Source organism: Synchiropus splendidus, chromosome 18, assembly GCF_027744825.2.
Source record: "Synchiropus splendidus isolate RoL2022-P1 chromosome 18, RoL_Sspl_1.0, whole genome shotgun sequence".
NCBI lineage: Eukaryota > Metazoa > Chordata > Actinopteri > Syngnathiformes > Callionymidae > Synchiropus > Synchiropus splendidus.
In genome coordinates, this window is record NC_071351.1 from 7,376,412 (window position 1) to 7,403,587 (window position 27,176).

At 48.6% G+C, this 27,176-nt stretch overlaps 1 protein-coding gene and 1 long non-coding RNA gene across 2 annotated transcripts; both read left to right on the forward strand.

Annotated features, from left to right (window-relative positions):
* Positions 1–154: 154 nt before the first annotated feature.
* LOC128749122 (uncharacterized) lies at positions 155–7,270 on the forward strand. Its single transcript, XR_008412901.1, has 3 exons — positions 155–493; positions 579–628; positions 6,797–7,270. It is a non-coding gene; the product is annotated as an uncharacterized LOC128749122 (long non-coding RNA).
* Positions 7,271–18,519: 11,249 nt separating this feature from the next.
* LOC128749118 (adenosine receptor A1-like) lies at positions 18,520–25,744 on the forward strand. Its single transcript, XM_053848380.1, has 2 exons — positions 18,520–19,372; positions 24,963–25,744. The coding sequence occupies exons 1-2, from the start codon at positions 18,855–18,857 to the stop codon at positions 25,741–25,743; spliced, it is 1,299 nt and encodes a 432-aa protein (XP_053704355.1). The 5' UTR covers positions 18,520–18,854; the 3' UTR covers position 25,744.
* Positions 25,745–27,176: the final 1,432 nt, after the last annotated feature.

Here is a 27,176-nt window from a genome sequence, read left to right on the forward strand (position 1 = left end):
TGCTTTCTTCGGCAGTGTACGCCACCGGCCAGCAGAGGGCAGCATTCTCTTTATTGCCATGGTCTGTGGGGATCCCACCAACTAGGAAAGTGCTTTGGAATAAAGTGCTGTCATGAACAAACACATCACAAAATAAATAAACCACAAAGGCTGATCGCAAGTTCACCAGTTTGACGGCGAGGGGGAAGAAGCTGTTCCTCTGACGGGAGGTTCTGGTCTGGATGACAATAGCCTCCTGCCAGAGGGAAGAGGATCGAACAGTCCATTTTTCTAGAGCTTTTATAATGCTTTTTTATAATAATAATAGTGCTTTAAAAACAAGACCCCGGCGGCATCTGTGACGTCACCTTCACCACATTTCTTTCACCACATTTGAGCACTTTGTTCATGAGTGGTTCTACTTGAACGCGACCTGGGTCGGATCAGTACTTCAGGTTGGGACTGGCAGCCGAACCCAGTTCCGCTCCTAAAAGCCATTAATCTGCTGCAAAAAGTGATTTGGACTTTCGTTTATGGTCTGGACAATATCAATCATGAATGTAGAATTCTGACGTGGACCTGGTTGTCTTTGTTCACAGGGAGATCCGGGAACCCAGGAGGTGCCTGGTGCTGATGAAACAGCCAAACTGTAAGTGCTGTATTCCACTTTCTGAAGCCGAAAACTGAATTGTTCTCTGTCGACTGGCTTTTGTTCAACGTATGACTCCATCCAGATGAACCCAATTCCATGCTGAATTCAGTGCGTCTTCAATGTCTGCCCAAGCATGATGTTGTTTTTCAAGGCAATATGAACACTGGCGTACACAACCATGAATACAGATGAGTCACATCAAAGGTTCCAGGATGACACGCAGATATGTGCCATTTTTTTTGGCAATTTAACGGAGTGGTGTGTAATGGGAGGGTTGCCATGGTGACAGCGGCTGACAGTCGCCCCCCTCACATTTGCACACAACTGGCACGGCACCTGCACAGTCTTGTAAAAAAGGCTCTCCGGTACATTGATCACTCACATTCCCAACTTTACAAGAGAGAAGGAAGACATGGTGTGGATGAGGAGAAGAAGAGAGCTCCCCCACTCAGCTCGTACCTTGTGATGGTCACAGCCGGCTGCTTTGTACTATCAAGAGTCAGCAACTTACTAATGACAACCAACCTCCGAGGGAATGTCGGAAGGATGTATGTTCCATGTCTCGGAGAAGCGTGACTGTGAGCGGGCCGTGGAGGCTGTTGATGCTTGAACATTCGTGGAGTAAACATGAGCTGTGGCTGAAGATTCCGTGGTTAAAAACACTGTCAAGCGTTTCAACAGAACTTTTAACAAAAGCACATAAAGTTTTTATTTCAGTGGCTTTTTTCACGTCTGGATCTTTGGGGAGTCTCCGAACGCTTCTCACTTCTCAGCAAAACCACTCCTCGCCAGTGTTGGTGGAGCAAAAACTGCAGTTCTTGACTTTCTACTTTAGGGTACTAGTGTGTTTGGATTTTTAGAGAGGTGTGTTTGTGCCTGTTGTTTGCCCCCATTTTTAGTGTGGATTTTCTCCTGTCGTGATTGGGTTTTTCCCTAAACACGGGGTTGTAGTTGCTGCCGATTTTGATGTTGCACTTGTGTTTGTTTTGATCAGGAATGATGGTTTTAGCACGTTGCTGTGTGCGTCTGTGTTTATTTGATCTCAGGGTTTTGTTCTTGGCTTGTTTTCCTTCCTGTGTGTGGCTTGTTGTGCTTCTTTTATTGGTCTGTGTTTCCTGTTCGCCGACAGTGTGCGGTGCTTTGTCGAGCGGTTTGTTTTTCTGACTTTGGTGTTCAACTTCTACCACTGTGAAAGATTTGGTGGGAGCCAAAAGTTCCTGGGCTTTGCAGACAGATGGCAGCGCCGACTGAGATCCTCAGAGCTCAGCTTTTTAATGCCTGCTGTAAACACGCAGGAAGCTGGTTATATGCATTTGACCTTATCAAGCTTCCACAGATTTCACATTGTGAAATCACCTTGGCAGCAAGCCTCTCATCCTCTGATCTTAAACCTCACAGCAGCTGAAAGGTCAGCGCTTCAATAATTCAAGTGTATATCTTAAAGCTAAAAAAGAAAAGCACACAAAAGATTGAAAAGGAAAAAATTCAAGTGGCAGAAGGAGTGGAGGGGACACTCTGGACAGGACTCTGGTCCCCCACATGAAGATTTTCAAGTCATCCATTGTGTGGTTTTGGGTGTGGCGAGGCCGTCGGGAGAACACCCACCTCAAACCTCTATGTTTGTCCCCATTTATTTGCCTCTGATTTGTTTAGCCCAGTTCATTAGCGGCGCGTCCCTAAAATCCCCGGCAGACTTGCACAGAGTGTGGTTTTAAGAGGCTGCGTGAAAGCCTCCCCGCCCCCCTCCTCCCTCGCTCTGAGAAAAGGATGAATTTAATTGTGTTTCTGTGAAATCCACTCTTCCAGGGACACGAGTTCCGAGAGGCTGCTCCAGGGTCTGGTTTGATCTGGATGCCTGTCCAGGGTGTCCTCCTGCCTCTGCCTTCTCCCTCCATTGTTCCACCTTCAACTGCGTATGATTCCTGCGCAGCTCCGTGTTAAGCGCTGCCCTGCACACTGGACCCCGATATAACCTGTGCCTGCCCTGAAGAAGGAACCTGACATGGCAGCAGTCTGCTCCATCGCATCAATGTGCTGGGCAAATGATGCTTTCGTTGGAGATTTAGCAAAGTGCTCCCGGAGTGTGTAATGCGTGTGAAACCGGACCCGGCGAGCCGGCCTCGCCTGGAGAAGCCCAGCTTGTTATCGGATGTTGCTGGCTTGGGTTGCTCCCAGCATCCTGGAAGGAGGTTGGCACCAAGCAGCTGCTGATGAATGAGGCCGACCTGGTGCGGTGGATTAGCGTCAGGACAACACGCTAGCCTGCTGCTAATGAGGCACAAGGGCCCGCACGCAAACACACTCCTGGGCCCGTGTGTATTGGACCGACACACACGTCCCCTCTGAGCTTGGGAGAGTGTTTATGCAAAGTAATAGCAGCCCGATAAGAACCCAGGCATCAGGTCAGTCATCTGCACGAGGCAGCAGGTGCTTGTTAAACACATCATTACTGCTGGTACCAGTCCACTTTTTTTTCAGTTTTCGCTTTTCAGTGGCGCTTCCTGGAGACTGAATGGATGACAATTGCTCACCAAGTCATGGTGCAATGGAATAGGTTGGAATAGAAATGGACTCGCCACTGAAGCATCAAAGCATTGACTGGGCGCTGAGGGAAAAGCAGCCATGCTTCTGCTTGCTGAAACATCTGACAGATAGTTTCCCTCAAGACCCGAGGAAGGTGTACTGCTCTGGAGAAGAAGTGCAGCTCTGGAGGACTTTATTCAGAGTATAACTGCAGTACTATGAGGATCCTAGAGTTGTGGAACCGATCGGAGAGCTGAAAAATTTCCCTGGTGACCTCGCGAAAGAGGGTGGAAGCGGATTAGCGCCTGTCTGTCTCAAGTTTCCTTTCACTCTCATGTTGCGCTGGAGATTGATCTCTAATGTTTTTGGCTCATTCATTGAGCTGCATTTGACTGTAATCTCTTAAAAATCACCAGGTCGGAGTGTAACGCTCCGCCCCGTGGGATTAGGCAGCTAGTGGAACCTCCCCCCGGTTCTGCTTCGACCTACACTGTTCTTATTTTAGAAGAAAAGCCAGTGGTGGTATTTTTAGATCAAATTCCCTGCGTTCTCTTTGTTTATTGAAATGTATTCAGAATTACACATGCAGCTCCGACGCTCAGGGGCAAGTTTCCAAGGTCCCCTTTACAGTTTTGTCTTGGTGTTCAGCACCACGTTGATGTTTTATTGCAGCCACTGGCCATGGCTTTATCCTGTGTGACTGGACCTTGAGTATACAGTATGTGAGGGGAGGTAGACAGACTGGTGCTGGCTGTTCTCCTGTTCTCAAGTTTTTCCCAGTGCTGACTGGGAGTCTTCTGTTTTTGTCGGACGGTGCTCCCCCGGTTCTTCTGCCTCAAAGGCTCTTGATAGGACTAACTTTGGCACCTCCTTTAGGAGTTGACCGAAACCTTCTGGAGCTGGGATCAAACCCACAACCTCTCTGTCACCATCTGCTCTTCGTCCTCCGTCAGAGGCCTCTTCTATCCGTCCGTCTTCTGCTTCTCCTCCATCTGCTATTTTCGTGTGCTTCTCTCACTTCAGTGTTTTTCACTCAAACCTGGCCCAAACCTTCATTAGATTTTTTTTTTGGATAACCTACTTTCGAAGTTCCTTTGATACAAAAATGGGGTTTCAACTTGTGAAAATTATTCATGCTGACTCACTTGAAAGCTCCTTTCATTGCAGCTCCCCCTTCTTACTTCAGGAGGGAGCTTTTGTTTGTTTGCATTCTCACGTCTGATCTTCTTCCCAAATCTAGTCTTTCATGTCGCTTGCTCTGTTGAAAATAATTCATATTACGATCCCCCCACAGTGAAGGGTGACCCTGAAATAGTCCCCCAGTCTGTCCTGCCTGTCTGGACAGAGCAAACTTCTGTTTCCAAACCAGAAAGAGAAGCCATCGAATATGCACTTGACCCGTCAACTTCAGTGCCTTGACGCCATCGGTTGCATTGCTTTTGCACCTGGCTCTTCTTCCTGGATCACACACCTGCGATTCTGCACAAACTGAACCCAGTGGAAGAGCACACACCACCGGGGTACCAACGGCAGGAAGGGTTTTCCGCTCCCCGATAGGAGGCATGAGCCGAGCCGGGTGTCCACTTTAATGGTCCTCACAGGACCATGTCATGAAGCAAAACTGCCTGTGCTCTGAGAGGGACGACACAGTCGTGGATTAAGTGGCTCCTGAGTCCGGACATTAACCGCCAATGGCTCCCACTTGCGTTGCCTGGAACCTGCAGCACCTGCTGGCTCCATTCGGAGAGGCTCATTTGACCTGCTCATTTTCAGAGCTCAATTTCCACCGATGTACATTTGCAGATTTAAGTCGCGCTGAGAAGACACCAAGGCCATCGTCTCTACACAAACAGAAAGAAAAAAAGGCAGGTGCTTTGGACATTACCTCTGCTCTAGGGGGGACGATGATGATGATGATGTCCCGGATCCCAGGGTTGCAAAAGAGTTCTGAAATTCCTCAATATGTTTTGTCACAATAGACACATGAAAGTTGATGAGTCCAGTGTCAAACGGACCATTTTTTTTGTGAGTCATGCCATTTTTTTCTGTCATATGAAAGCGTTGACTTCAGATGTGCTGGTGCTGGTGCTGGCAGCGTGGGAGAGCAGGTGTTCCTCAGGAAATAAATACTTGGATGTTAGTGTTGATGAGAATTTGAGGTGGATTTCATGCTCACTTTGGAACCCGACACACAGTGAAAGTTAGTGGTGAACCTGGACCAAGATATTCCAGGTAGCTGAGGGGCAAGTGGTTCATCATCTGAGGACGTCTGAGGAGAACATGAGTCATCTGCCATGAAATGGACCATCGGTCAGTATTCTCTTGAAAGCCAATGAAGCAGAGGGAGCGCACTGAAAAATGTCAGTGTTATCAGTTGGTATTTGCGAGCCTGCTCTCCAGCTGCAGGGCCATGACTTCTGCGCTCTCACTGGGCTGAGAACTTCTCTGGCTCAAGCACCAGCTGGTGCCTCACTGCAACCCCAGCTCAGACTCGCCGTCTTTGGGGGGCACAGGAGTCTGAAAAATCAATTGGAAAGTGAGGGCAATTTCAGAAGCAGCCGTGCCGCTCGCTCTGAAACACCGGCAGCAACAATATTTTTCTGCCAAGACGTGAGAGAACAACAAGTCCTGGTGCCGCGACACGCTGCAGCCCCATTACCAGGGAATTGGGCAGCGCCATGGAAGTCATTACCTGCTGCTTTACTATGATGACTCGGGGTGGAGACTGGCGCGGATGCGCAGCATTGTTGGATTGGACATTACAACCAAACTGATGAAACAAAATATTCTCAGCCCCAGTTCAGGAGTTGGAGGAATCTGTAAAAGTCATTTTGGGAACCCATTGTTGGGGAGCAGCGATGGATTTAGCTCTTCTGCTTATTTTCACCACAATGTTTTTGTGCAAAGTTTTTTCTTTTTAACACTTGATGTTTTTTTTAATGGCTTCTCGTTGAATAATTCTGATTTTTTTTCAAAGCCATTTTGAAAGAAAAACTTTATTTTAGGGTTATATTTCTTTATTTTATAGATTTTTCTCTCTTTATTTTTTTAAAACTTGAAATCCTGTAGCTCATTTAAATTGAGCTTATTACAAAGTAGTAACACACATCTTTGCTATTACATCGCTTTGACTTTCAGACAAATCTGCTTGACTGGGACAGACCTGTCCTTTGAAACCTAGACTTATATGAGGTGCACGTTATTCATAGAAGAACAGGAAGTGATGGTGCTGACTTGGAATGCAGTGGTCAGAACAGGACTGTTGTTAAAGGTGACTTTCTATGGGACTAAATACACACTTCCCGACGCCTCAGCTCATTTCACAAGCTGTTACCCAGCAAGGAAGAGCAGAGATGATGTGCTGAACCAGCATCAGCGTCTTGCAGAGTCGCAGCTTTAATTGTGTCGAACTGGAGCAGAACCTTCATACGGTTAGACATGAAAGCACCAACCTTTTGTCTCATGCGCTAGCATTAGCACCTTGAGCGGAACAAGTGCAGCCACAATTCTGAATCTGGAATGAGTTTTCCTCGAACCCATGTTTTCTCCTTGGGTTTTCCAGTTTGTTTCCAGACTAGAACTGAACATTATGAGTCCAATGATATGGAAGAACGTTTCAAAACTCTCTCTGATCCACTCCAGGTTCCGGCCGCTCCTCAGCCTGATGGTTTCCTGCAGCTGATCATGGCTCTTCTGCCCCGCGTCCCTCATCACCTGAAGCCTGCTGTGCAGCCACCTCCGGTTTCACTTCTTAATCTCACTTTTTAGAGGGAAAAAATAGAGGAAATGATGAAAGACAGTTATCGACTCTGCGTGGTCCAAGTATTGATCCGAGCGATATGTGATCCAACATCCTTTCTGCCTCGCCTCGGCTGGCGTGTTGACGCTCGACTATTTCAAGAGCAGCATATGTGAGCATTAAATATTCATGCGATCAAGAGCACTCACTGTATGGCAGCATTTATGTCTATAGATTTTTCATGTCTGGATTTGTGCCGCAGCACAACAACCATTTCAGTAACACAAAACCGTGCATTTGTCCTGCGTGGTGCTGCGACTTTCCTGAAGTCAGAGGTCGGCTCTTCGAACCAACAATCCCCGGAGCTTATCGATTTACCGGCTGGTATCATTTTGAATGTGCATATTCCATGTACAAGCATTTGCTGCCCAATGAAGTCCTGTGCCCTCCCTGTTGCCTCGGCTCTTATTGATCCGCTCGCTGGAGGGAGATGGTTGTGATAAAGATCCATCCATCATCATCATCAATGGACCTTGTTGTTGGTTGACTCTGATCGGTGTCACTGTTGGCTTCATCATTGGTCTTTGTCTGTGAGACTGGGAGCAGAAGAACTGACCTTTGTGATGTTTTTTGTTAGTGTGAGAACAGGTCGATAGCTCCCCCCCAGGGTGACCGACTGGTTTTGACATTTTCTTTTCAATGCGTAACTCCAAACCTTTTTGTGTTGAGTCGATTCCTAAATCCTAAAGTTAAACAAGACTTGAAGGATGGACGGATTTGTGTCCACTATCAACACCTCCACCTGCTGGTCGAGGGTTCAATCTTCTCCTGTGTTACTCTCCTCTCCTCTGGCATCTGTTTTTAGACCGCATCTGCTCATTTGGGATTCTCTCTTGATGGTGGATTTGCCCCTGCTAGTCAATTGCTCCAGTCTTTCTTCTCTTCTTCTCCAAGATTCAATCCCGACTCCTCCTGCTCTGTGGGTCCTGCTTCTCCAAATGAACTTCTGCAATCCCCATCACATATTTATGGATTCCTTTCTTCCGTGAGGCACTTTGAACTGCAGCTGTGTGTGAATTGTGCGCTATAAATACATCTGCCCTGCCTGCACCACAGTCGTGAGTGGAACACGTCCTGCCTGCTCCATTGCCGAGTCCTCCACCAAGCTGCTGAGCAGCATCTCCTCGTCGCTCTCCAGGGACAGAGTCTTTGCACCTTCTGTCGTGATCTTGTTGCATGTGTGGAGCAAGGTTCTGAGCCGCAGTGTCAGGCAGGGAATTAAAAGACTCTTGTAATGGTTATGTGGGAATTGTATATACAGTGGTACCTCGGTTCTTGACCACAATCCATTCCAGATGGCCTTTTGAGAAGCAATTTGTTCGAAATCTGAATTGATTTTTCCCATTACAATGAATGGAAAAAGAACTAATGCGTTCCAAGCCTTAAAATAGTCTTTTGTAGGAGTGAATGTAGAGTGTCTGCTGCAGGTGGCTGTTCCTCTATGTGTGTGGCCGCTGCATGTGGGAGGGGTTGCCGAGTGAGTGACGTCTCTCCAGAAGTGAAGAGGTGCCCGGTGCGTGTCCAGCTCTGAATGTGCGCTTCTGTGCAGTTTGGCTGTGACAAAGTCATAAACCAAGTCACGCTCTGTCCCAGACTCGCCTCATCCCTGTCCCAGCTCCAGCCCACAACAGGACATCAAACCCTGCACCTCCCCTGTGACACTCTACCAGGGTCCAGTGTGGAGACAGGAAAGGTTTTACACCTCAATATGAAGAAGAAACAGTCAGTAAATGTAGCTAACGGGACACGTCTGCATACAGAGGCTGAGTTATACACAATAACAAAGTGCGTCGTGGGTCAGCTGGTTGGTCCGCGCACGTTATGTTTTTTTCCAGAATTCGAGTTCTGGATTATCGTTCGAAATCAGAAGTAAAAAAATCTCGAAATTTTTGTTCGGACTCCGATTTGTTCGAAGTCCGGGAGCAAAAATGGGCGGCAGCTATTTACAGATGAAACGTGGTTGTTGTTAGTGCATTCAGGGAGCACACACTTGACTGAGGGCCTTCTCGTGGGATAGATGACTCCTGGAGTCAGAGCTTCACTGCTGCGCTCACTGACGTCATGACAATATCTCTCTACTGCAGCTGTGTTTCTGGCTGATGTTGCCTCCACTTCTGTCCATGTCAGCGCCTGCCACTTACTTCTATCAAGCTCTCCCTGTGGAGGAAACCTTTCACAGCTTCACACCTGCGTTTGTGAGGCACATTACCGGACAAAAAAGAATCAAAAGACTGAGTGAAGGAGCTGTCGATATCTGTGACATAGCCATGCAGGTCACTGGAAAAGAAAGCTTGTCAGTGATGGCGGTGGTGGGAGGAGGTGGTTTCACATTTGCATGTTGGAAACGGAGCGAAAACGTCTCTAACCTACTCTACAATGATGATTCATATTTGAGTTTGCTGGAACAGGACTGGAGGCGGGGACTCATTTGTGAATGAATGAACTTGAAACTGTCAGCCCTCTGTGAAAAGGCCCACCAGTCCTTCAGCTCATGTCGCGGGAGCTGGAGTCAGAGGTGGCCTCTGAGGGCGTCACTTGGTGACGGCGTGCAGAGCCACAGACGTGTCACCAGAGTTGTGAGAGGACAAATGAGGGATCAACCAATTCGAGCATGACGCTTGCATCAACAGATCAAATGAATGCAGCAGCGGCTCCACAGCGATCAGGGCTCACAGCCGGCGCTCACATTAGCCAGTCAAGTTCCTCCAGTCAGCAGCAGGGAGGTGAAAGAGAGGGAGAGTGTCACGGCGACGGAGGGCGCCACGTGACGCCGGCGCTGAAGATAGAAAGCTAAAAATAATGAGAAGACTTGGCGCCGATCGATGACGACTCGCACCAGTTTTCTATCTGAAAGGGCAGGAAGAGGAGAAAATCCAAATCCTCTCGGTGCTGAATCGGCCGCCTGGCTGTCAGCCTCCTCAGCGTGACGGCTGGCGTGACCTGTGACTGGTCTCGGAGGGCCCCAGGCGAGAGCTTCGGCCCGGTCCGTACCCTGATGGAGCAGAAGTCTTGTCAGGATCACAAAAAGACAGCTAGCGCAAGAGAGCGGAAGAAAGATGCAAGGAAAAAGGGATGGAATATTAATCCAGAAGAGCCTCTGTTGCTTAAAACCTCCAGCAGGACTGTGCACTCTGTGTCGTCCAGGAGATGCATCAGTCAGCAGGTGTCTCTTCCAGCATCGCACTTGCGCGACTCTTTGTTTGAAGTGTCTTTGCTCTCCATAAACCTTGAGTTGACTGAAGCACACACTTGTCAGCAGTGGCTAATTCGATGTCACGTTTTAGCTGCTGCGTTTCAGTGGCTATTTGGAAATGACCGGCATATCTGTGTTTGCCTGAGGACAGAGGAAATTGCTGCTGTTGAGGACCCAACATGCAGCACCTCGTGGATCTGGTTCCGCCATGTGGTGCTGGACATGGTCCTGCTGAAAATCATGGACATGAAATTGGATTTATTGAAACTGAAATTGAGGTTTTAGATGTATAGATCAAACTGGAACGGTTGTGAGCCGAACCACAGGGTTGATGGGACTAGACAAGGGTCAGCAGTGGATGAGGTGTTCTGTGTTTGTGAAAGGTCACAAACATGATGAGTCGTCAGTATGCACGGGACCAACGCCGCCCTCCAGCGAAGACCCCCGACACACGCGTTGATCCGTCAGAGTGGAATTGATAGCCGACCGTGACCTTGTCGTTGGTTAGTTATGCGCATTTACAGCGAGGTAATGAAGAGCACCGGGACAACGGCACACGTGGGCTGAGAATACTTAGTGCAAAACTGTGTCTCCTCTGTGGGGAGAGTGTTTAGCATTCCGCTCCACACAGCGACCTGACTGAGAACGTCTACAAGTGAGTGACATCATGATGCACATCCACAGATTCAAGACCCAAAACAAGACCTGACTTCTCCGTCGTTCACGTTTTATTTGCTGAACTACAATGTCTCTAAAACCATATTTACCGAAACAGTCATTCTGAGCATACATTTTGTTTTTCGATGTTTGGGTCAATGTCATTTTCACTTGGTACCTGCTTCACGATTCATCCTGCTGGCCAGCACAACCCACCTCCACCCCAGCTCCTCCGGCCGAGTCTGAGTCTGTCTGTGTTTTCTTTTCTTTCTTGCTGCTCTCCTGCTTTTTGACATGGGTTTGACATGGGCCACATCGCTGAAAAGAGACTGAGAACCATGAATGGAATTCTTTTCCCAGTTGTTTTGTCAAGCTTGCGACCACATGATGGGCTTTATGTTGCTAAGACTGATCCCTGGGTTGTGTTGATGTGTTTTGTTGCTCGCCGCAGTTCCAGACTCAGGCCTGTGGTCGGTCTGATAAACTAGATTAAGGCCAGGATTAGTCGTGTTTCCGTCCAATGCGTGAATGTAGGTCATTTTCAATTCTCTATTCTGCTGCTGTTTCCCCGACAATAACAGTCGCATCTTTCAAGTTCTCCATTTAAGACATAGGCAAGTTCAGGGGAAGTGGAACCCAGAGATCGGTTTGCACTAAGGCTTTCATTCTAAGGAGCAAAATACTTCTCCATCAAACCTCTGCTGCCGAATGAATTCCAGTTACGCAATGTGCTATTTTACTTGCAGCAGAGGTTTCGTCAGAGGGAACCAGAGCAGGCAGGTTGATTCGCGTGTTGAATATTCAGCTGCGTCAGAGTGTTGTTGAGCGCGCACGTGCTGTTGTTCTTCATCTGTGAATGTGTTCATCATTCATTCATGTTGTGCGCCTCAGGAGCAAACAGATCCTACATGCCCATGTTCTTCAGGATCCCTTCAGTTGCTTTCAGCGCCGCTGGAACACATGCATGTTGTTGGTGTTGGTGGTGAAGAGATGCTCCACGGCTGGGGAGGAAAGAAGGCACAACGGCCTCTCCAACATGAATATGGTAATGCCTGGCCTGGCTTTCGGACTGCGTCCAGTCAGCAGTTTGTCTCCTGACAAGAATTGGCATTGATTGGTTTGGAGGCGGCGAGGCTCTCTGGGATTTCCAGTTTCCTCCTCTCTCTGGCTGAATTGTTTCAGCAGCGGAGTCTGTTTACCTTGGACGGTTGTTTCTGTTGAAGAGAGCAGTGACTCCTGATGAGCAGAGTGACGGCTCTCCAGCGTGAGCAAGATCCTTGTTGTCACGTTGATGCCGTCGCCATGGAAACCAACATCACATATGAGAGGTGGGAGGTGATGAGGGGGCTGAGATCCATCTGCCCATGAGGCGCGAAGAAAAGCATTTCATCTAGAGCTTTAGCGTCGCCGCCACGTTGGTCAGGAAGCAATCGCCATGAATTTCTACCAACCACTCAAGGGCATGAAGCCAAGCGTGCGACCGCTCGGTTGAGAAATCCTCCTCGCCATCGAGCGCTGCGGTGAATATTCATGATGGTGATTTCAGATAATAGTTGTGTGACAGCTGTAGAAATGTGATTTGAGCGTGTCAAAGTGTCAGAAGTGACAGAGTGTGTGGAAAGAAGACTTTCAAATACAAGTGGTTTGCACTGCTCAGCCAGGTCTGCGCTGAGATGTCTTTCTGGGAGAATCAGAATCAGAAAACTTTATTAATCCCAAGGGAAGTTATGTTCGTAACATGCTCTGTACACAACATATCACCATGAAATAGAAAGAAAAAGTGCAAAAAGCTATACAAAAGAGCATAGCAGATGCAAGGACAAGGACAGTTTTATTGCCGCAGGAAGAAAGGAGCTCCTGTGGCGCTCGGTCTTTGAGGTGGGTAGTGTCAGTCTGTCGGTCCATGTGCTTCTGTATTGGAGCAGGAGCGGATGGAGGGGGTAGGTGATGTTGTCCAGGATGCTCCTTTGTTTCAGGAGCATTCTTCTCTTCATAACCGTCTCCAAGGAGTCCAGTTTCACCCCCACCACATCACCAGCTTTGCGAGTCTGAGTCTGTTGAGTCTGCTGCCCCAGCAAACCACAGCGAACAGAATTGCACTGGACACCAGCGACTCATAAAACATCCTCAGCATTGTCCCGCAGACGTTGAAGGACCTCAGCCTCCTTAAGCAGTAGAGACAACTCTGTCCTTTTTTGCAAAGGGCCTCAGTGTTCCGAGCCAAGTCCAGGTTATTGTCTATGAGGACCCCAAGATATTTATAGCAGCTCATAGAAGGTCTCAGATCAGGATCAGTCTGGATAAGATCCGCTGATACCTGCTCTTGCTGGTCTTTGTCTCTGGTCAGTCTGCACCTGGGTGGGAAGTAGGAAGCTGTGGCGCTCTTGCTGGCTCAGCTGCCCCCTTGACCCCATCATCTTTATCATCATGCCTCCAACTTTCATTGTTTTCTCTGCAAACCTGCTCCCGCGTGATCATGACGTCTTTGTTTGTCTGGACCCAGACGATCAACGCAGACCAGAATTATGACTTCGCTCAATTTAATCTTCCCTCTTCCGTTGAGTCGCGTCAAATGGTCGGATGTTACTCCCAGATCCGCCGAGGGTTTGCAGAGTTGCTCTTAAAATGAAGCGGCTAGTGGCCCGCCGAAGTGGGGATTAATCTTATTAATAAATGAGGAGATGTGCGCCGCGCTGCTGATGAAGTGCACTCAGGGCCCGGAGAAGTGGACGGCTCTTGAATTCATTCTCACTTCTTCGCCATAATGTCCTCAATAATGCAGAGAAGGGGAATTGTTCCAAAGTCGCCAAAGTTGTTTTGAGTGTCAAAACTCCTGACGGAGAGGAGCTGCCAAAGAATGACGATTTTTATTTTGTTTTATTGCCATTGCATTTTGGTATTTTTAGTGATTTAACATAGAAAACGCAACAGAAACAGACTGACAGCCACTGATAAATATTCTGGGATTTTTGATTCTGGGATATTTGTAGAGGGTCTTAAAAACCCACTTGTTATTCAAGGATAACTGTGGAGGTCAGAGGAATCAATAGGTGAAGAGGTCTTCAGTGAAGCACGCGCGTCTGTGTGTGTGTTTGTTTTGCTGAGAGGACACGATGAAGGCGACTTGTCGGGAGGCTGTCAAGTGAAAGAGGTTCCTCGGAGGAATGAGGAGCAGTTGTTCACTCTTTCTCCCATGACAACGCCGGATCCTGACTGGCAGCCGAAGCTTCACATCTGACCCACTTCTGCTCTTCCTCTCCTCCCATCCACAGTTGGACGAACGCAGCCCCACATCCACAGCCGATGGCTTCCAGCGAAACACATGAGTTTCAGAGTTTTCCCATTAACCCGCCGACTCTTTCCACCGCTTCCCTTTCATCCTCCCTCCTCATCCATCTCTTCTCCTCCTCCGTCTAATTATGTTTCCTCTGCTCTGCGTCTCCGGCAGTCAGTGAAAACAGGAACAGGATTTCAAACGGAAGTAGCGATTTCGAAGACGTCATTATTTCATTCCCGCTGCACTTGGCTTTATGCTGATGCTCATTATGAAGTGGAGGACTTGTTTGGGATAAACACACGTGTGTGTTACTGGTGAGTTCTAGAAGGGAGACCTTTGTTCTCTCTGTTTCAGAGCATCAGTGCTGAGATCATGAGGAGCAGGAGGGGGGCTGCGCTCCATGCAGGATGATGACTTCTGCTTCTGATACTGTAGCTTCTTGTTTTCAGTGGCGCGCCAGGGAGGAGAGGGTCTTGGCTTTGGTGAGCTCCGCTCGTGCTGTGAGGATCAGCTTTGTCCGTAGCGCTCAGTCGGACAAGGCTGGAACGTTCTGTCTGGGTTGATGATGAGAGCCTTCCCCAGGTGAAGGAGCTGTCCATTTACCGGTCAGTTAGAGTCTCATCTGAGGTCTGCATGGGCTTCAAGAAGATGCAAGCTGCTGCCGGGGGTCTGGGACTCTCCTCGCTACGGGGTGCGAAGCAACACCATCCAGGAGAGGCTCAAAGTGCAGCCCCTCCACACTGAGGATGGACCTCCTGTCAGGTGTTCTGAGGCTGGTGTCCCTGGGGTGCCCTGCTGTCTGAGGAGGTTCACCCCACCCCACCAAAATCGGTCGCCAAAAACCTACGTTTATTTGATCTCGGAGCCCTGTTGCTCATGTGGTCCTCACTTGTCATCCAGATGAAGACAACCCTGCTCATTTCTAACTTGAATTGTTCAGACTTTCCTCTGTGCCCTCACAGTTACCCCAAAAAAGGGTTGCTCTAAATTGTCTGTCTTGTGTCTCATGGTCCGATGGATGAGCTTTCCAGGGTGTCCGCCAGCTACTAGCCTTCCTTCTGCTCGGTCTGCTTTTCAACCTCATGACTTTGCAGTCCAGTCTTCCAAAGCCATTGCATGTGGAGCTCCTCAAGGTTCCATCTTGGGCCACTGCTCCTTTACAACTACGTTTAACGTCAGCTAAAAGATTCTGTGCTCTTTACGTTCACTTTAGAAACATGTTCCAACAGCTCTCATGTACCGTCTGCTCTGACCAGACTGGAGAGTGAGCTCAGATCTAGCCAAGAGGGGAGTGACACGGTCGTGCCAGGAAAGAGTTGCTCCAAATTCTCTCCTCCAGTTGATGCACACTGATTTCCTCCCTCCCATGAGAGGCAGGCCGTCAGATGACGGACAGATGGGCCACCTGCAGACACCTCCTCGCTCACAACTTCAAATGGACAGGCTGAATGATTTGTCACTTCAGGAGGGAGGGAGAGTGCGTGGCACAGCCAGCTGGCAGCACCGCTCCGAGCTTTTCATCCCACACACACAGAAACAGACGCTCCTTCCAAAGTCACTCCAACATATGCTCCGCACCTTGTCACGGTTTAGTCAACAGTGATCAATATTTGAGACAAACGCCTCCTTTTTTTCTAATTTACACTCTTCAATGTTGCAGGATGAGCACTTTACATTTTGCAGTCAGAGAGAAATATAACTTACTTTAATATACTGCTGAATAATTGATTCTTTTTGTTGCCTGGATAAAAATGGAAAAATAATGAAGCCCTAAAAACCTGTGCTCGAATTGTAATTCCAGCAAATACGTCTTCACTCGGATGTTTCGAAGTCCATTTTGTCTTTGATTTATTGGATCTTTTCCTTTGTCTCTGTCAAACTCCGCCTCTTTGTTGTCATTTATTTGCCATGTTGTCATTCAAGGAAGCACAACGATTACTCAGGTTTGTCGAATCTCCTCAAGGACTGTGTGATAAATGTGTTTTTCTGCTCTTACATTCTTGCTGAAGGTCCTCTGAGCGATTGGGACAAATAGAAATCCGTCTTATCTCACCGCCGCCCGTGTGTGTGCAAGAGCCGCACGATTTAAGTCCCTCACGTCTTGTTTCTAACGGCGAAACAGTTTCTCTGAGAGAAATTGTTGAGGGGAGGAAAAGGTTCCGTGGCTGTCAGCCGCAGTAATCCTGCTGCTGTCAGGATCAGTGGCCCCTCGGAGACCGGCTCTTTCCTTCACCAGAAACGCTGTCCTTGAATTCAGAGTCAAACCCTGCTGAAACTGTGAGCTTCTCATGTCTCACAGCAGCACTGGCTGCAGCTGAGGTCGAGGGTCTGATGGGACTCCGAAGAGTTTGAGATCCATCCTCACACGTTTATCTGGGAAGGCTGGAGAAGATTCCTGCCCAAGGGCTGTCAGAGCTATTAGTCTGGACATATTTTCGCCGGAGCGGATGACACGCTCAGACTCACTCACCCGGAGCAAGAACACACAGCCTCAATGACTCTGTCGGTGAAGACTGTGTTTGCTCCTCTCCACGCAGCGGAGACACACTGAGCCAACAGTGATACCACGTCCACTTGATGCTCGCGAGCGTCTTTCCTTTACAGATGGCTGAGCTACTGCTGTGGTCCGTGGTCTTCTTGAATCGGAACTGACAAAATATGAGTCACATTCCTCACATAGCAGTGATGAATGTTTTGTTTTGCTGCAAATGTTTTGATTGAGTGTAATAAGTAATTTTTAAGCGATGTTTTTCTCCTTTTCGTAATAAAAAATAAGAATTAAAGGGAAATAAAGGGAAAACTAGTTTAAATAATGGACATCAAGCAAACAAGCAAACTATTCAATTAACTATGCAAGAAAATAAGATTAAAAAAAATATAAATACACAATATAAAAATACAAAATGAAACCCAGTTATTTTTATGATTCTTCTTATTTGTTTTGTCATGCGCATATAAATAAAAATGGGTGAGGAAATTGAGTTTATAGCTTTAAAAAGTCGATTAAAAATCGTGGGGTTGATTCACACTTGAGAATATGATGAAATCCAACGCGTTCCCCTCCAGTTCCAGGGCTTCAGAATGAAAAAACCATCTGAACCTTGAACCTTTTCCAGCGTTTTCCTGGCTCTTGTTAGCGTGTCGCCAGCCTCTCGGGTGCTGATAAAATGAGATGAACATATGAGACCAGCATATGGCAGCGTCGTCCTCCGGACCCCTGCGGACGGCTGGAACGGCGGCGCTGCCCACAGACGGAGGACGCCTTCATCTCCCTCTGATTCCCGCCGTCTCGCCATCTCACATTTTCCTCTCGTGCGAAAACACTTCCCCAAACCTGGAGCTCTGGCTCTTCACAGTCCAGTGAGCTTCTGTGTTCTGCACATGACTCGTCCTTGTTAGCCATTCCCGCAGTCACAGCTCAAGCGAGATGACCTCTGACCCTCACCAGGGAGACTCAAGATGGCAGCCGTGTAGTTTATGGTCTGCTGCTTGTGTTTCGGTGTGGTGACATATTATTGACCCGCCACTCTTTTCCTCCAGCGTTGTGACAACCTGGTGCTTACGAAGAAAGTCTTCATGCTTTCTCAGAAAGAGAGGTGTGTGGAGCTCAGTCATCTGAGCCTCAGTGTAGAGCTGATCTTATCTTACACTGTTTTTTCAGTTAAATTATTCAACCTCCACTCTGACCAAGGAATATCTTGGAGGCTGTGGTCTCAGCCAAGGTTCATGGGGTCCTCCCATGTCGCTTTAATTTCTCAATCCATTTTGAGACTCTGTTTTCCTCCCACAGTCTGACAGTGTACAGCATTCAATTCATAACTCTGAATGGACCATAGGTGTCTGTGTGTGATGGACCTGTCCAAGTTGTGCCCGCATTTTGCCCTGTGTCGCTGGGAGCATCTGCGTAGCTGTCAAATTCATATAAGAGGCCAAAAACAAACAAGCACGAGTCCATAACCTGTCGTGCTGTGAGATGAAAGCACTCGCGGGCCAAATTCAATGGCTCGGCGGGCGGTATTTGGCCCCCAGGCCTCGGGTTTGATAACACTTGCTGTCCACGGAAAAAAGCAATTGAAAATGAGAGAAAGTCATGAAGATGAATAATTATTTATTTTATAAATATTATAAAATTAAAAAATAATAATTTAATAAATATTTATTTATTTATTTGTTTTAGAAAAATGAAATCTGTGTTGAAGCAAAACAAAATCCACTGCATTCAGTCATTCAGCAGGGTACAAGTCCAAACTGCATTGTTTTTTGTAACAATTTGGCTGCGCAATATTCTGAACTGTGTTTTATCATCACCCACAGAAATATGAATACGCGGTGACGCTGGTTTGGAACGGCTTTATCAGCGATTCTGCCGCCTGCTGCAAGCTCTTATCGGACCTGAAGCCCAGTGAGCAAGGTCCAGAAAGGTGTGTGTGCGCATCGCAAGCGTCGCGCGTATCACGGTCTCAGGAACTTCCCCGGGACGGTCCGAGCCAACGCTTGGTACGTGTTCCTGACGCGAGTCGGGCGAAACAAAGACTCTGGGGCGGAGAGGAGCGAGAGACTCCTGCGGCTATTTTGGGAAATCTCGCACTTACTGACGGTGGGAGGGGGCGCCTGCGCAGGAGCCGCAAAGGCAAGTGTGCGCTTTCGTCCACCTCACCTGTTTATCGGCGGTGGACCGGGTGTTGTGTGCGTGCGTGTGCGTGTGTGTGTGTGTGTGTGTGTGGACGCGATGTGAGGATGCTGCGCTCCGGAGCAGGTGACTCGACCCGAGTGGATGCGCTCCGAACAGGGGGTCCGCTCTTCTCCGGCTTGTCTCCCTCCGAATGGATTCCCTTTCTGCCTTGCTGAGGCAACTTCTCTGGAGGACATTGGGGCGAAACTAAGCTGCGCCGGTCTACGCTGCCACCCTTTTTCTTCTCGCCAAGGACATTCGGCATCGTCGGCGGCGAGGATGCCCGGGGCGCCCGTCTCCGCCGAGTCCCTCTACATCGGGATGGAGGTTGTGATCGCGCTGGCGTCGGTGATCGGTAACGTGATGGTGGTGTGGGCGGTGAGGATCAACAAATCGCTGCGAGACACCACGTTTTGCTTCATCGTCTCCCTGGCTCTGGCGGATATTGCGGTGGGAGCCCTGGTCATCCCGCTGGCCATCACCATCAGCATCGGACTGCAAACTCACTTCTACAGCTGTCTGATGGTGGCCTGCACGGTGCTGGTGCTGACCCAAAGTTCCATCCTGGCCCTGCTGGCCATCGCCATTGACCGCTACCTCCGGGTCAAGATTCCCACCAGGTAACGATGAGGTTCCGTCGCGCCACGTGTCGAGGCTGACGCGCTGTGTGTGACCTCCTCGCTGTCAGGCTGCTTCAATGACCTCTAGATCTACCTGAGAGCTCAGCACCAACATGAGAGCAGACCGTGAAACGTCCCGTTTGTCATGATCAAGTTGACAACCCGAAAGACTATGGTTTTACGCAGGAAGCGCCCCAACATACAGCAACGAATAGAGATTGAAACCACAGCAAAGACGTGTGTTATCTAGATAAGTTCGAGAGCAGCAGTGGGCGATTCAGTTTCCTCAGGGGCCACATCATACTGACTGTTATGAGGGGCCATCAAGCCAAAAGATACGTGAGAAGAAAACAAGTGACAAGACTCTCTTAAATGTAACTTACATTTTGTGGCTAAATATTATATAAGTAGGGGGAAAGTGTAATTACACCATGGCATTATATGCTTCAAATATGTCACTCACTTACTGTCCTGTTTTAAATTTTTTTTTTTTTTTTTTACATCATTTGTTTATTGATTCTCTATAAAAAATGAATGTAAATGAATCGTATCTTAGCAACATGATATACATTTATTACAAAATTTATATTATATATATACTTTTATTTTCATAAAGCAATGCTTTTAAATGAAGATTTTATATATATATATATATATATATATATATATATATATATATATATATATATATATATATATATATATATATATATATATATATATATAGCACAGTTGAAGCACAGTTAAACCTGGTCAAGACTGAGATATACTATATATATATATATTTAACATTCTAGCATTTCAATATAGCAATATATAGAAAGCCTAAAGTCCTAAAATTGTTGATTTATTTAGAATTCAAATGATAGGGCCGCATGTAGAGGGCTTGCTGTGGCCCCTGGGCCACACTTGCCTGTGTCTCCAGAATGATCGATGTGACAGACTCACACCAAAATAGCACACATTAAAATTCCACTTCAAATGAGGGGCTCATGTTGGATCCCTGTCAAAGTGTAGCACTGCCTTCCGAATCACTTCAAAATAAACATTGACTCTGTGTCCGTACAGTATCAGTCCCACTGTGTAGACAGGTGATCACTTGGTTGATCTCGACTCATGGTGATCATTTGTGTTGGTCTGCCAAGATGGGAACATCTGTCTCCTCACTGGGAAGTGAGGCTGTTGGTCCAGTGCACAGGCTTATCTCCCTAAACTCTAGTGAGGTATTGACCGGTGTACGTTTACACAGTGCTTCACCAGGCTTATTTGAATTGACGCCGCCATAATTGAGCTCAAACAGGGGCAGTGGAAGGAGGACAATGAGTCTCTTCATCCTGTGATATCGCTGTGCTGTTTCTTCTGCACTGACTCGGCATGCTAATTCCCAAAATCCAGCTGTGTGCAGCATCACGATGATTCTTCTTCTCAGTTACCATGAGTCATGTTCTTGAGCAAGTGCCGTGCGTACGATCGCACGCCACCAATAAACACAGGCTTCTTTCCTTTTTAAAGTCAAAGTCAGGTTGCGACCTTCCATTTTTATGAGCTGAAGAAAGTTTCCACTTGTGTCCTGACATTTACGCAGGTTGGAACACACCCATTCCTCCAAGAACCCCAGTCTACCGACTGGAATTGTGCCTGGTCTATTTTTACACCGCTCGCCGAACACCGCTCCTTGGTGTCTCATGCCGGGACAGTCGTGTTGCAGTTGTCAAACCTACATTTAGGAGCCAGAATTTCCTCGCCTGAATGAACTGAATGTGAGCAAGTGTTTCTACATGAACACTACAAATTGATGCTTGAAAGTTTGCACGTCTTTATTCGTCTGCAAAGGTCCCAAGAAACATTTGCGAGGTTATTATTGAGTGACCGCATTTGGGTGTTGACATGATGTGAATGCACCAGTAAAGCATTCGAGAGTGTGATTCACACATTTTATCTCCTTCCTTCCTTCCGTTTCACCTCTCAAGTCCTCCCTCTACATGCAGTATTGCCTTTCACTGTCATGGCACTTGGCTGTAGCCACATTTAGGGACACGAAGAGGTGGTGTTGATGAGGAAACCAACGTCACTCCCACGCTGAGCTGCCGTGATCTCCAGAGAATATATGACTTTTTAACAAGACTGTGAATGAACCGTGGTGGACATGTCACAAAGCTTTTCACGCATCCAATCTGTGACATTTTAGACTCGTCTTCTCACAGGAAGAAGTCTGCATCAATTACGATCCTGTAGTGGGAGGAAGGATGTCGACGTTGTCACAACACACACACACACACACGTCCGGCATGAGGAGGAATAGACACTATTTAGCAAATAGTATCTATGAGTCGCTCAGCAAGAGGGTTCAGGGTTAGAATCTGGACCTTTCAGGGTGGAGTTTTCCCTGTGTACTCTGGTTTCCTCCCACAGTCCAAAGACATGCTGGCGAGGTTAACTGGACACTCTCGGTGTGTGTATATGTGTGTTCCTGCCTCTGGTTCAGTGACCGCTACCCTGACCAGGACTAAGTGCTAAGCAATGGATGGGTGGCTCTATGAGTTAATCCCATCCTTCCTTCACCTTCTTCTGCCGCTTATCCGGGGTCGGGTCCCGGAGGCAGCATTCGGAGCAAGGAAGCCCAAACTTCCCGATCCGCACAAACCTCCTCCAGCTCTTCCCGGGGGATCCCGAGGCGTTCTCAGGCCAGACCGGAGACATCATCTCTCCAGCGAGTCCTGGGTCTTCCCCGGGGTCTCCTCCCGGCAGGACATGCCCGGAACACCTCCCCAGGGAGGCGTCCAGGGGGCATTCGGATCAGATGCCCGAGCCACCTCAGCTGGTTCCTCTCCATGTGAAGGAGCAGCGGCTCCACCCCGAGCTCCTCCCGGATGACCGAACTCCTCACCCTATCTCTAAGGGTGCACCCAGCCACCCTGCGGAGGAAACTCATCTCAGCCGCTTGTATCCACGATCTCATCCTTTCGGTCATGACCCAAAGCTCATGACCCGTCCTATTAAGTGTCTTTAATATTCCAGCTGGTACATCAGTTACTCAGCAGTCCAGCACCTCTGACCTCTTCCTCCTTCCCAATACCACTGTCCTCATGTTGTACTGTTGAAGCTCAGTTAAACCTGGTCAAGACTGAGAGCAGCTGCAGCCAGCTCAGGTGTCGCATTGACTCACTCAGATGAGTCAAATCCAAGTCAGGAGCACTCCCTCAGACTCTGGGTGGAGAACAGTGAGGAAGCCCTACTTTTGTTTGTTTATCCCTTCAGCAGCAACGGATGTATTTCTGAAGTACCTCTGTTCATATTCAAATCCTTCTTCCCTTTTCAAGGCAAAATATCATGGCTTTTAGATGTTACAGGAGGATTTTGACAGATGTGTTTGCTAAAACTTTTTTTTAGACTTTAGCATGGACGAGTCATTGGTCCCCACTGAAGTGTTTCCTCATTGATGTATCCATGACGGGGTCACACTCGGTTGTTGGGCGGTGCATTAAGAAGGTGATTTTGGCACACGGCGTCCCAGCCGATCGCTGAATGGTTGAGTCCGACATGGATTAGTTGTGATGTGGTTCAATCCAAAGTTGGAATGGATATTTCACGCTCTGCTTGTATTGCAACAGACATCGACCAGCCGGTGAGACTTTGGCGCTGCCGGGCCTCCGTCCAACTCTGTTTATCATTCTGAAATATGCCCGGTGGCAACAGCAGTTGGTCGCGTATCCTTCTTTTTCGCTTGGATGAACTTTGGTTTCACTCAGTCTGGCTGCTGGTCGAGACGCCTGACTGTCTGAAACAGAAGACAGAGCTAGATAAGGCGTCTTTGCCTGCCAGTAGAGACAGGAACATCTTCACAGCTGTTCATCTCAGAAGCATGTATATCAGCGTATATCAGTCGGTCTCACTGGAGACTCACTTGAAGTCAGCGTGTAAAGACACATATTAGACAGATTATAAAACAGATTCTAAGACACGGAGAGTCTGTTGAATCGGTGGAAACGGAGGCGCAGCTTCATGTTTACAGCACCAGGTGTCTCATACCTCCCCGCCCCATTCCCACGCACACATCAGGCAACACTCAGGTTTAGGCACCAGGCTGACCTCTGTGAAGGTCATGTGACTCTCACATTCATGTATTCTGTGTGCTAGCGGCCCTCAGCCACTGGCCCTGCTGCCGGCCCACCCGGTCATCTCTGCTTGAAACGGCATTCTGACTTCAGATCATGAGGCTTTGTATGGTGCTGGAGACTAATGACTTCCTTCCCTCTGCCTTCCTGTTCAGACTGTCCACTTGACACTTTGGAGTCTTTCGGTCGCTCCTGTCTTCGTCAGCGCCCCCTGGGCTCTGAGCTCAGCTCAGACTACACAGTTTGGTGCTGAAGGGAAGACATTTCTTGAGGCTTCACCTGTCTGTTTTCAAATGTCAGCTGGATTTGAGATGGAAAAGTGTCTCCAAAGGCAAAGTGGAGGCTCTGTGGTGGTGACAGGATTATGGGCTGGAAGCCTGGTCTGATGCTGCAGAGCTCGATCGTTCTCACCCTCCCCGACACAGCGCAGTTAGCCACCTTATTTCTGGGACTGTCCCAGCTGCCCAGGTGTGCACACAGTCCAGTAGTGGTAGGTGAGCTCTTCGCCTCTTCTCCTTTGTTATGTAATCCAGGGTCGTGGGTTAGTCATGGATAAGTCACACCGATGAAGGTGCGAATGAATGAACGACCAAACATGCGGACGAGTGATGTACCAGAAACACTGGAAGAGCGACTGAATTATGCTCATTGCCAAGTGGGGCACAGTGGTTGGCACGGCTGCCTCTCAGCAAGAGGCTTCCCATCTGGACCTTTCTGGGTGGAGTTTGCATGTTTTCCCCGTGTGCACGTGGGTTTTCCCTGGGTAATCTGGTTTCCTCCCGCAGTCCTGCCTCTGGCCCAGTGACCCTCAACCCTGACCAGGACTAAGCGCTGGCTACCTGAAGATAAGATGTCTGTCATACCATTGTAACCGTGGCTGAGTGCTTGACATGTCAGACATGTTGGCTTTAACTTGACAGTCGCGTTTCAGACGTGTATTATCGGTGGCCAAGTGTTCACTGCATCCCTACGGATGTATGAATGAACAGATGGTCTGACTGGCAACAACCCAAACTGCGCTTCATCTCGGCAAACTACAGGTGCGGTTGTACACGTTCGAATGGTGCAAACCGTGAGGTGCGACTTCAATAACACGCTTTTAAAACGCTCAGACCCCTAAAGAAGGAGCCCCAAAACGCAGGGCAGAATCGCTCTGCCAACTAGAAGGATCTTCTTCTGTAAATATGTATCAGGAGACTGCGAGGTGGAGCTTCCAGCAGAATCATTAGCAAGTAATGAGGCAGCTAAGTTTAGATGAGGTGGTCCTTTATGGGTCTCTGGGGTGTGAATCGAAGAAAAACGTGTGAATAAAACCGTTTCTCCTGAGACAGTTATCACAGGAAATGGACTTTCAAATGCATATGGATGACTGTGGAGGTGCCAGGCTTGACCCGGGTTATTAAGGAGGTTGGGGAACCGCGAGGGAACCAGCCAGACTCGGTGTCGGGGCTCATTGCTGTTCTCCTCCCTGGCAGGTACAAACGAGTGGTGACCCCTCGCCGCGCTGGCCTGGCGGTGGTGATCTGCTGGACGGTGGCTTTCGTGGTGGGTCTCACGCCCATGCTCGGCTGGAACAACCTGCGGCGGCTCCAGGAGAACGGCTCCATTAGCGGCGACCTGGTGATCACCTGCCAGTTTGAAAACGTCATCAGCATGGAGTACATGGTCTATTTTAACTTCTTCGGCTGGGTGCTGCCCCCCCTGCTGCTCATGCTGCTCATCTACGCCGAGATCTTCTACATGATCCACAGGCAGCTCAACAGCAGAAAGTTCACCAGCAGTCACTCCGACCCCAACAAGTACTATGACAAGGAGCTGAACCTGGCCAAGTCCCTGGCCCTGGTCCTCTTCCTGTTTGCCGTCAGCTGGCTTCCTCTTCACATCATCAACTGCATCACGCTCTTCTGCCCGCAGTGTGAGAAGCCCATCGTCCTGCTCTACATCGCCATCCTGCTCACGCACGGCAACTCCGCCGTCAACCCCATCGTCTACGCCTTCCGCATTAAGAAATTCCGAACAGCCTTCAGAAAAATCTGGCAGCAGTACTTCTGCTGCAAGGACACGCCGGCTCTGGAGATCCAGCCCAGCGACAGGAAGGAGATGCCCAACCTGGAAGCTCGGCTGGAAAGAGAGACGGCTGATCCCTCGCGGCAGCAGCCGCTTCCTCTGCATGAGCAGCTTCCGGAACGTCGGGCCGAACCACACAAGGAACAGTCTCCGTTATTGGAGCTGAACAATGTCAAGGTAAAAGAATGAGGGAGGCGGCAAGGCCATCATCTGCAATAATGGAAGTCCTTCCGACCGCAGGACTTCATTTCTATCTTAGTAACATTCAGCTTTAAGTCACGTTCTGACTGCAGTGTTGACATCGTGCTGCGTTCGTGGTGACTTGGTTGCAGAGATCGGGTCGGGCGTGAACCAGAGGTTTCCACTCAACTGCTTGTTCGTACTTGGCTGGGTTTTTCAGGGTCGTGAATGTAAACTCGATGATGTAAATAGGAGGCTGAGGCTGGAGCCCTCTGTTCAATGTACAGTCGTTCGTGATCCATGAAGAAAACATATCATTCAGTTGGGTTGTTGTGAGACGATCTGAAACTGCATCGCGGTGACACCTGAAACACTCATCTACCTCAGGAGAACCTGAATAAAGCGACGCCAGTCAAGTAGTTAGCTTCTGTTGCAGCCACAACGGATCCGTGTATCTAGCCCTCCGGGATATGGAGTTAGAAGATTCCGCTTCGGAGCGGGACCTTCTCTTGGATTACACTGTGAAACAGGTGCAACACATGTCTGTGGAACCCGTGCTGCCTGGACGGGCGGCGCTGAACACCCTGAAGGAGACATCACTCAGGACTCTTCTATCCTTCGGCGTCTCAATCTCACAGTAGGGACTTCATCTGCGCCTCTGTCGGAGAGGAGGCACTATTCCACACCAGACGATGGGCTGGATAAGAAACCAGCAGCTGGGCAGAGACAAAAGGCTGCGTGCCGAGTCTGACAGCTCCTCCAGAGGAAGGAAGACAAGCTGCTGCAGCAGCTCCTGGCCACCCGCGCTAGGCGCTGGTTCTGGGAGCACGCTCTCTGCCAGACTCTCCGCAGCTCGCCACTCCGGACGCCGGCTCCCATGGCCTTATTCAGGATTTCATTCGCCCGGGCTGAACTTTTCTCACCTTCTGTTCTTTGTGCTCCTTTGAAACCAGGGTGTATTTTAGGTAGTAAACTCTGCTGCGGTATTAACAGTGTAATAGAATGTCTTTTAAACTGCTCTTGTTTCAAGTATTACTCCAACACTACCGTGTATTTAGACTTTTATACTCAATCCAGCAGCCAGATGTTCGGCTTACTTGAACAAGGAAATCAATAAAAACCGACTCTGCTGTTGCGATGCCGTTACTCTTCATCACGATGATGCAGAGGCACGTCGGACCTGTTTAGAGACGCCGTGATCAATACTCTTAATGTTTATGCCAAACTGCCTTTGCTCTTTGATCGTCGGATCCTTGTGGGCCCTCAGCTAATTGCTGCTTCATGAACGCACAATCATATTTCACACAGGCTGAGCCATCGACAGGCTGCTGATGGAAGCAAGGCGTGGACAAGCTCGCCGGCTCCTCGGCTGAGCGATGGAGAGCTGCGCCGAACGTAAACGGATCATGAGTGTGTGGCAACATCTCAGCTTCCAGAGGAAA

Coding starts and splice junctions, on each gene's coding strand:
- LOC128749118 (XM_053848380.1), top strand. CDS start 18,855: ATGCGCTCCGAACAGGGGGTCCGCTCTTCTCCGGCTTGTCTCCCTCCG. Junction 19,373..24,962: donor CGGGTCAAGATTCCCACCAG/GTAACGATGAGG, acceptor CCTCCCTGGCAG/GTACAAACGAGTGGTGACCC.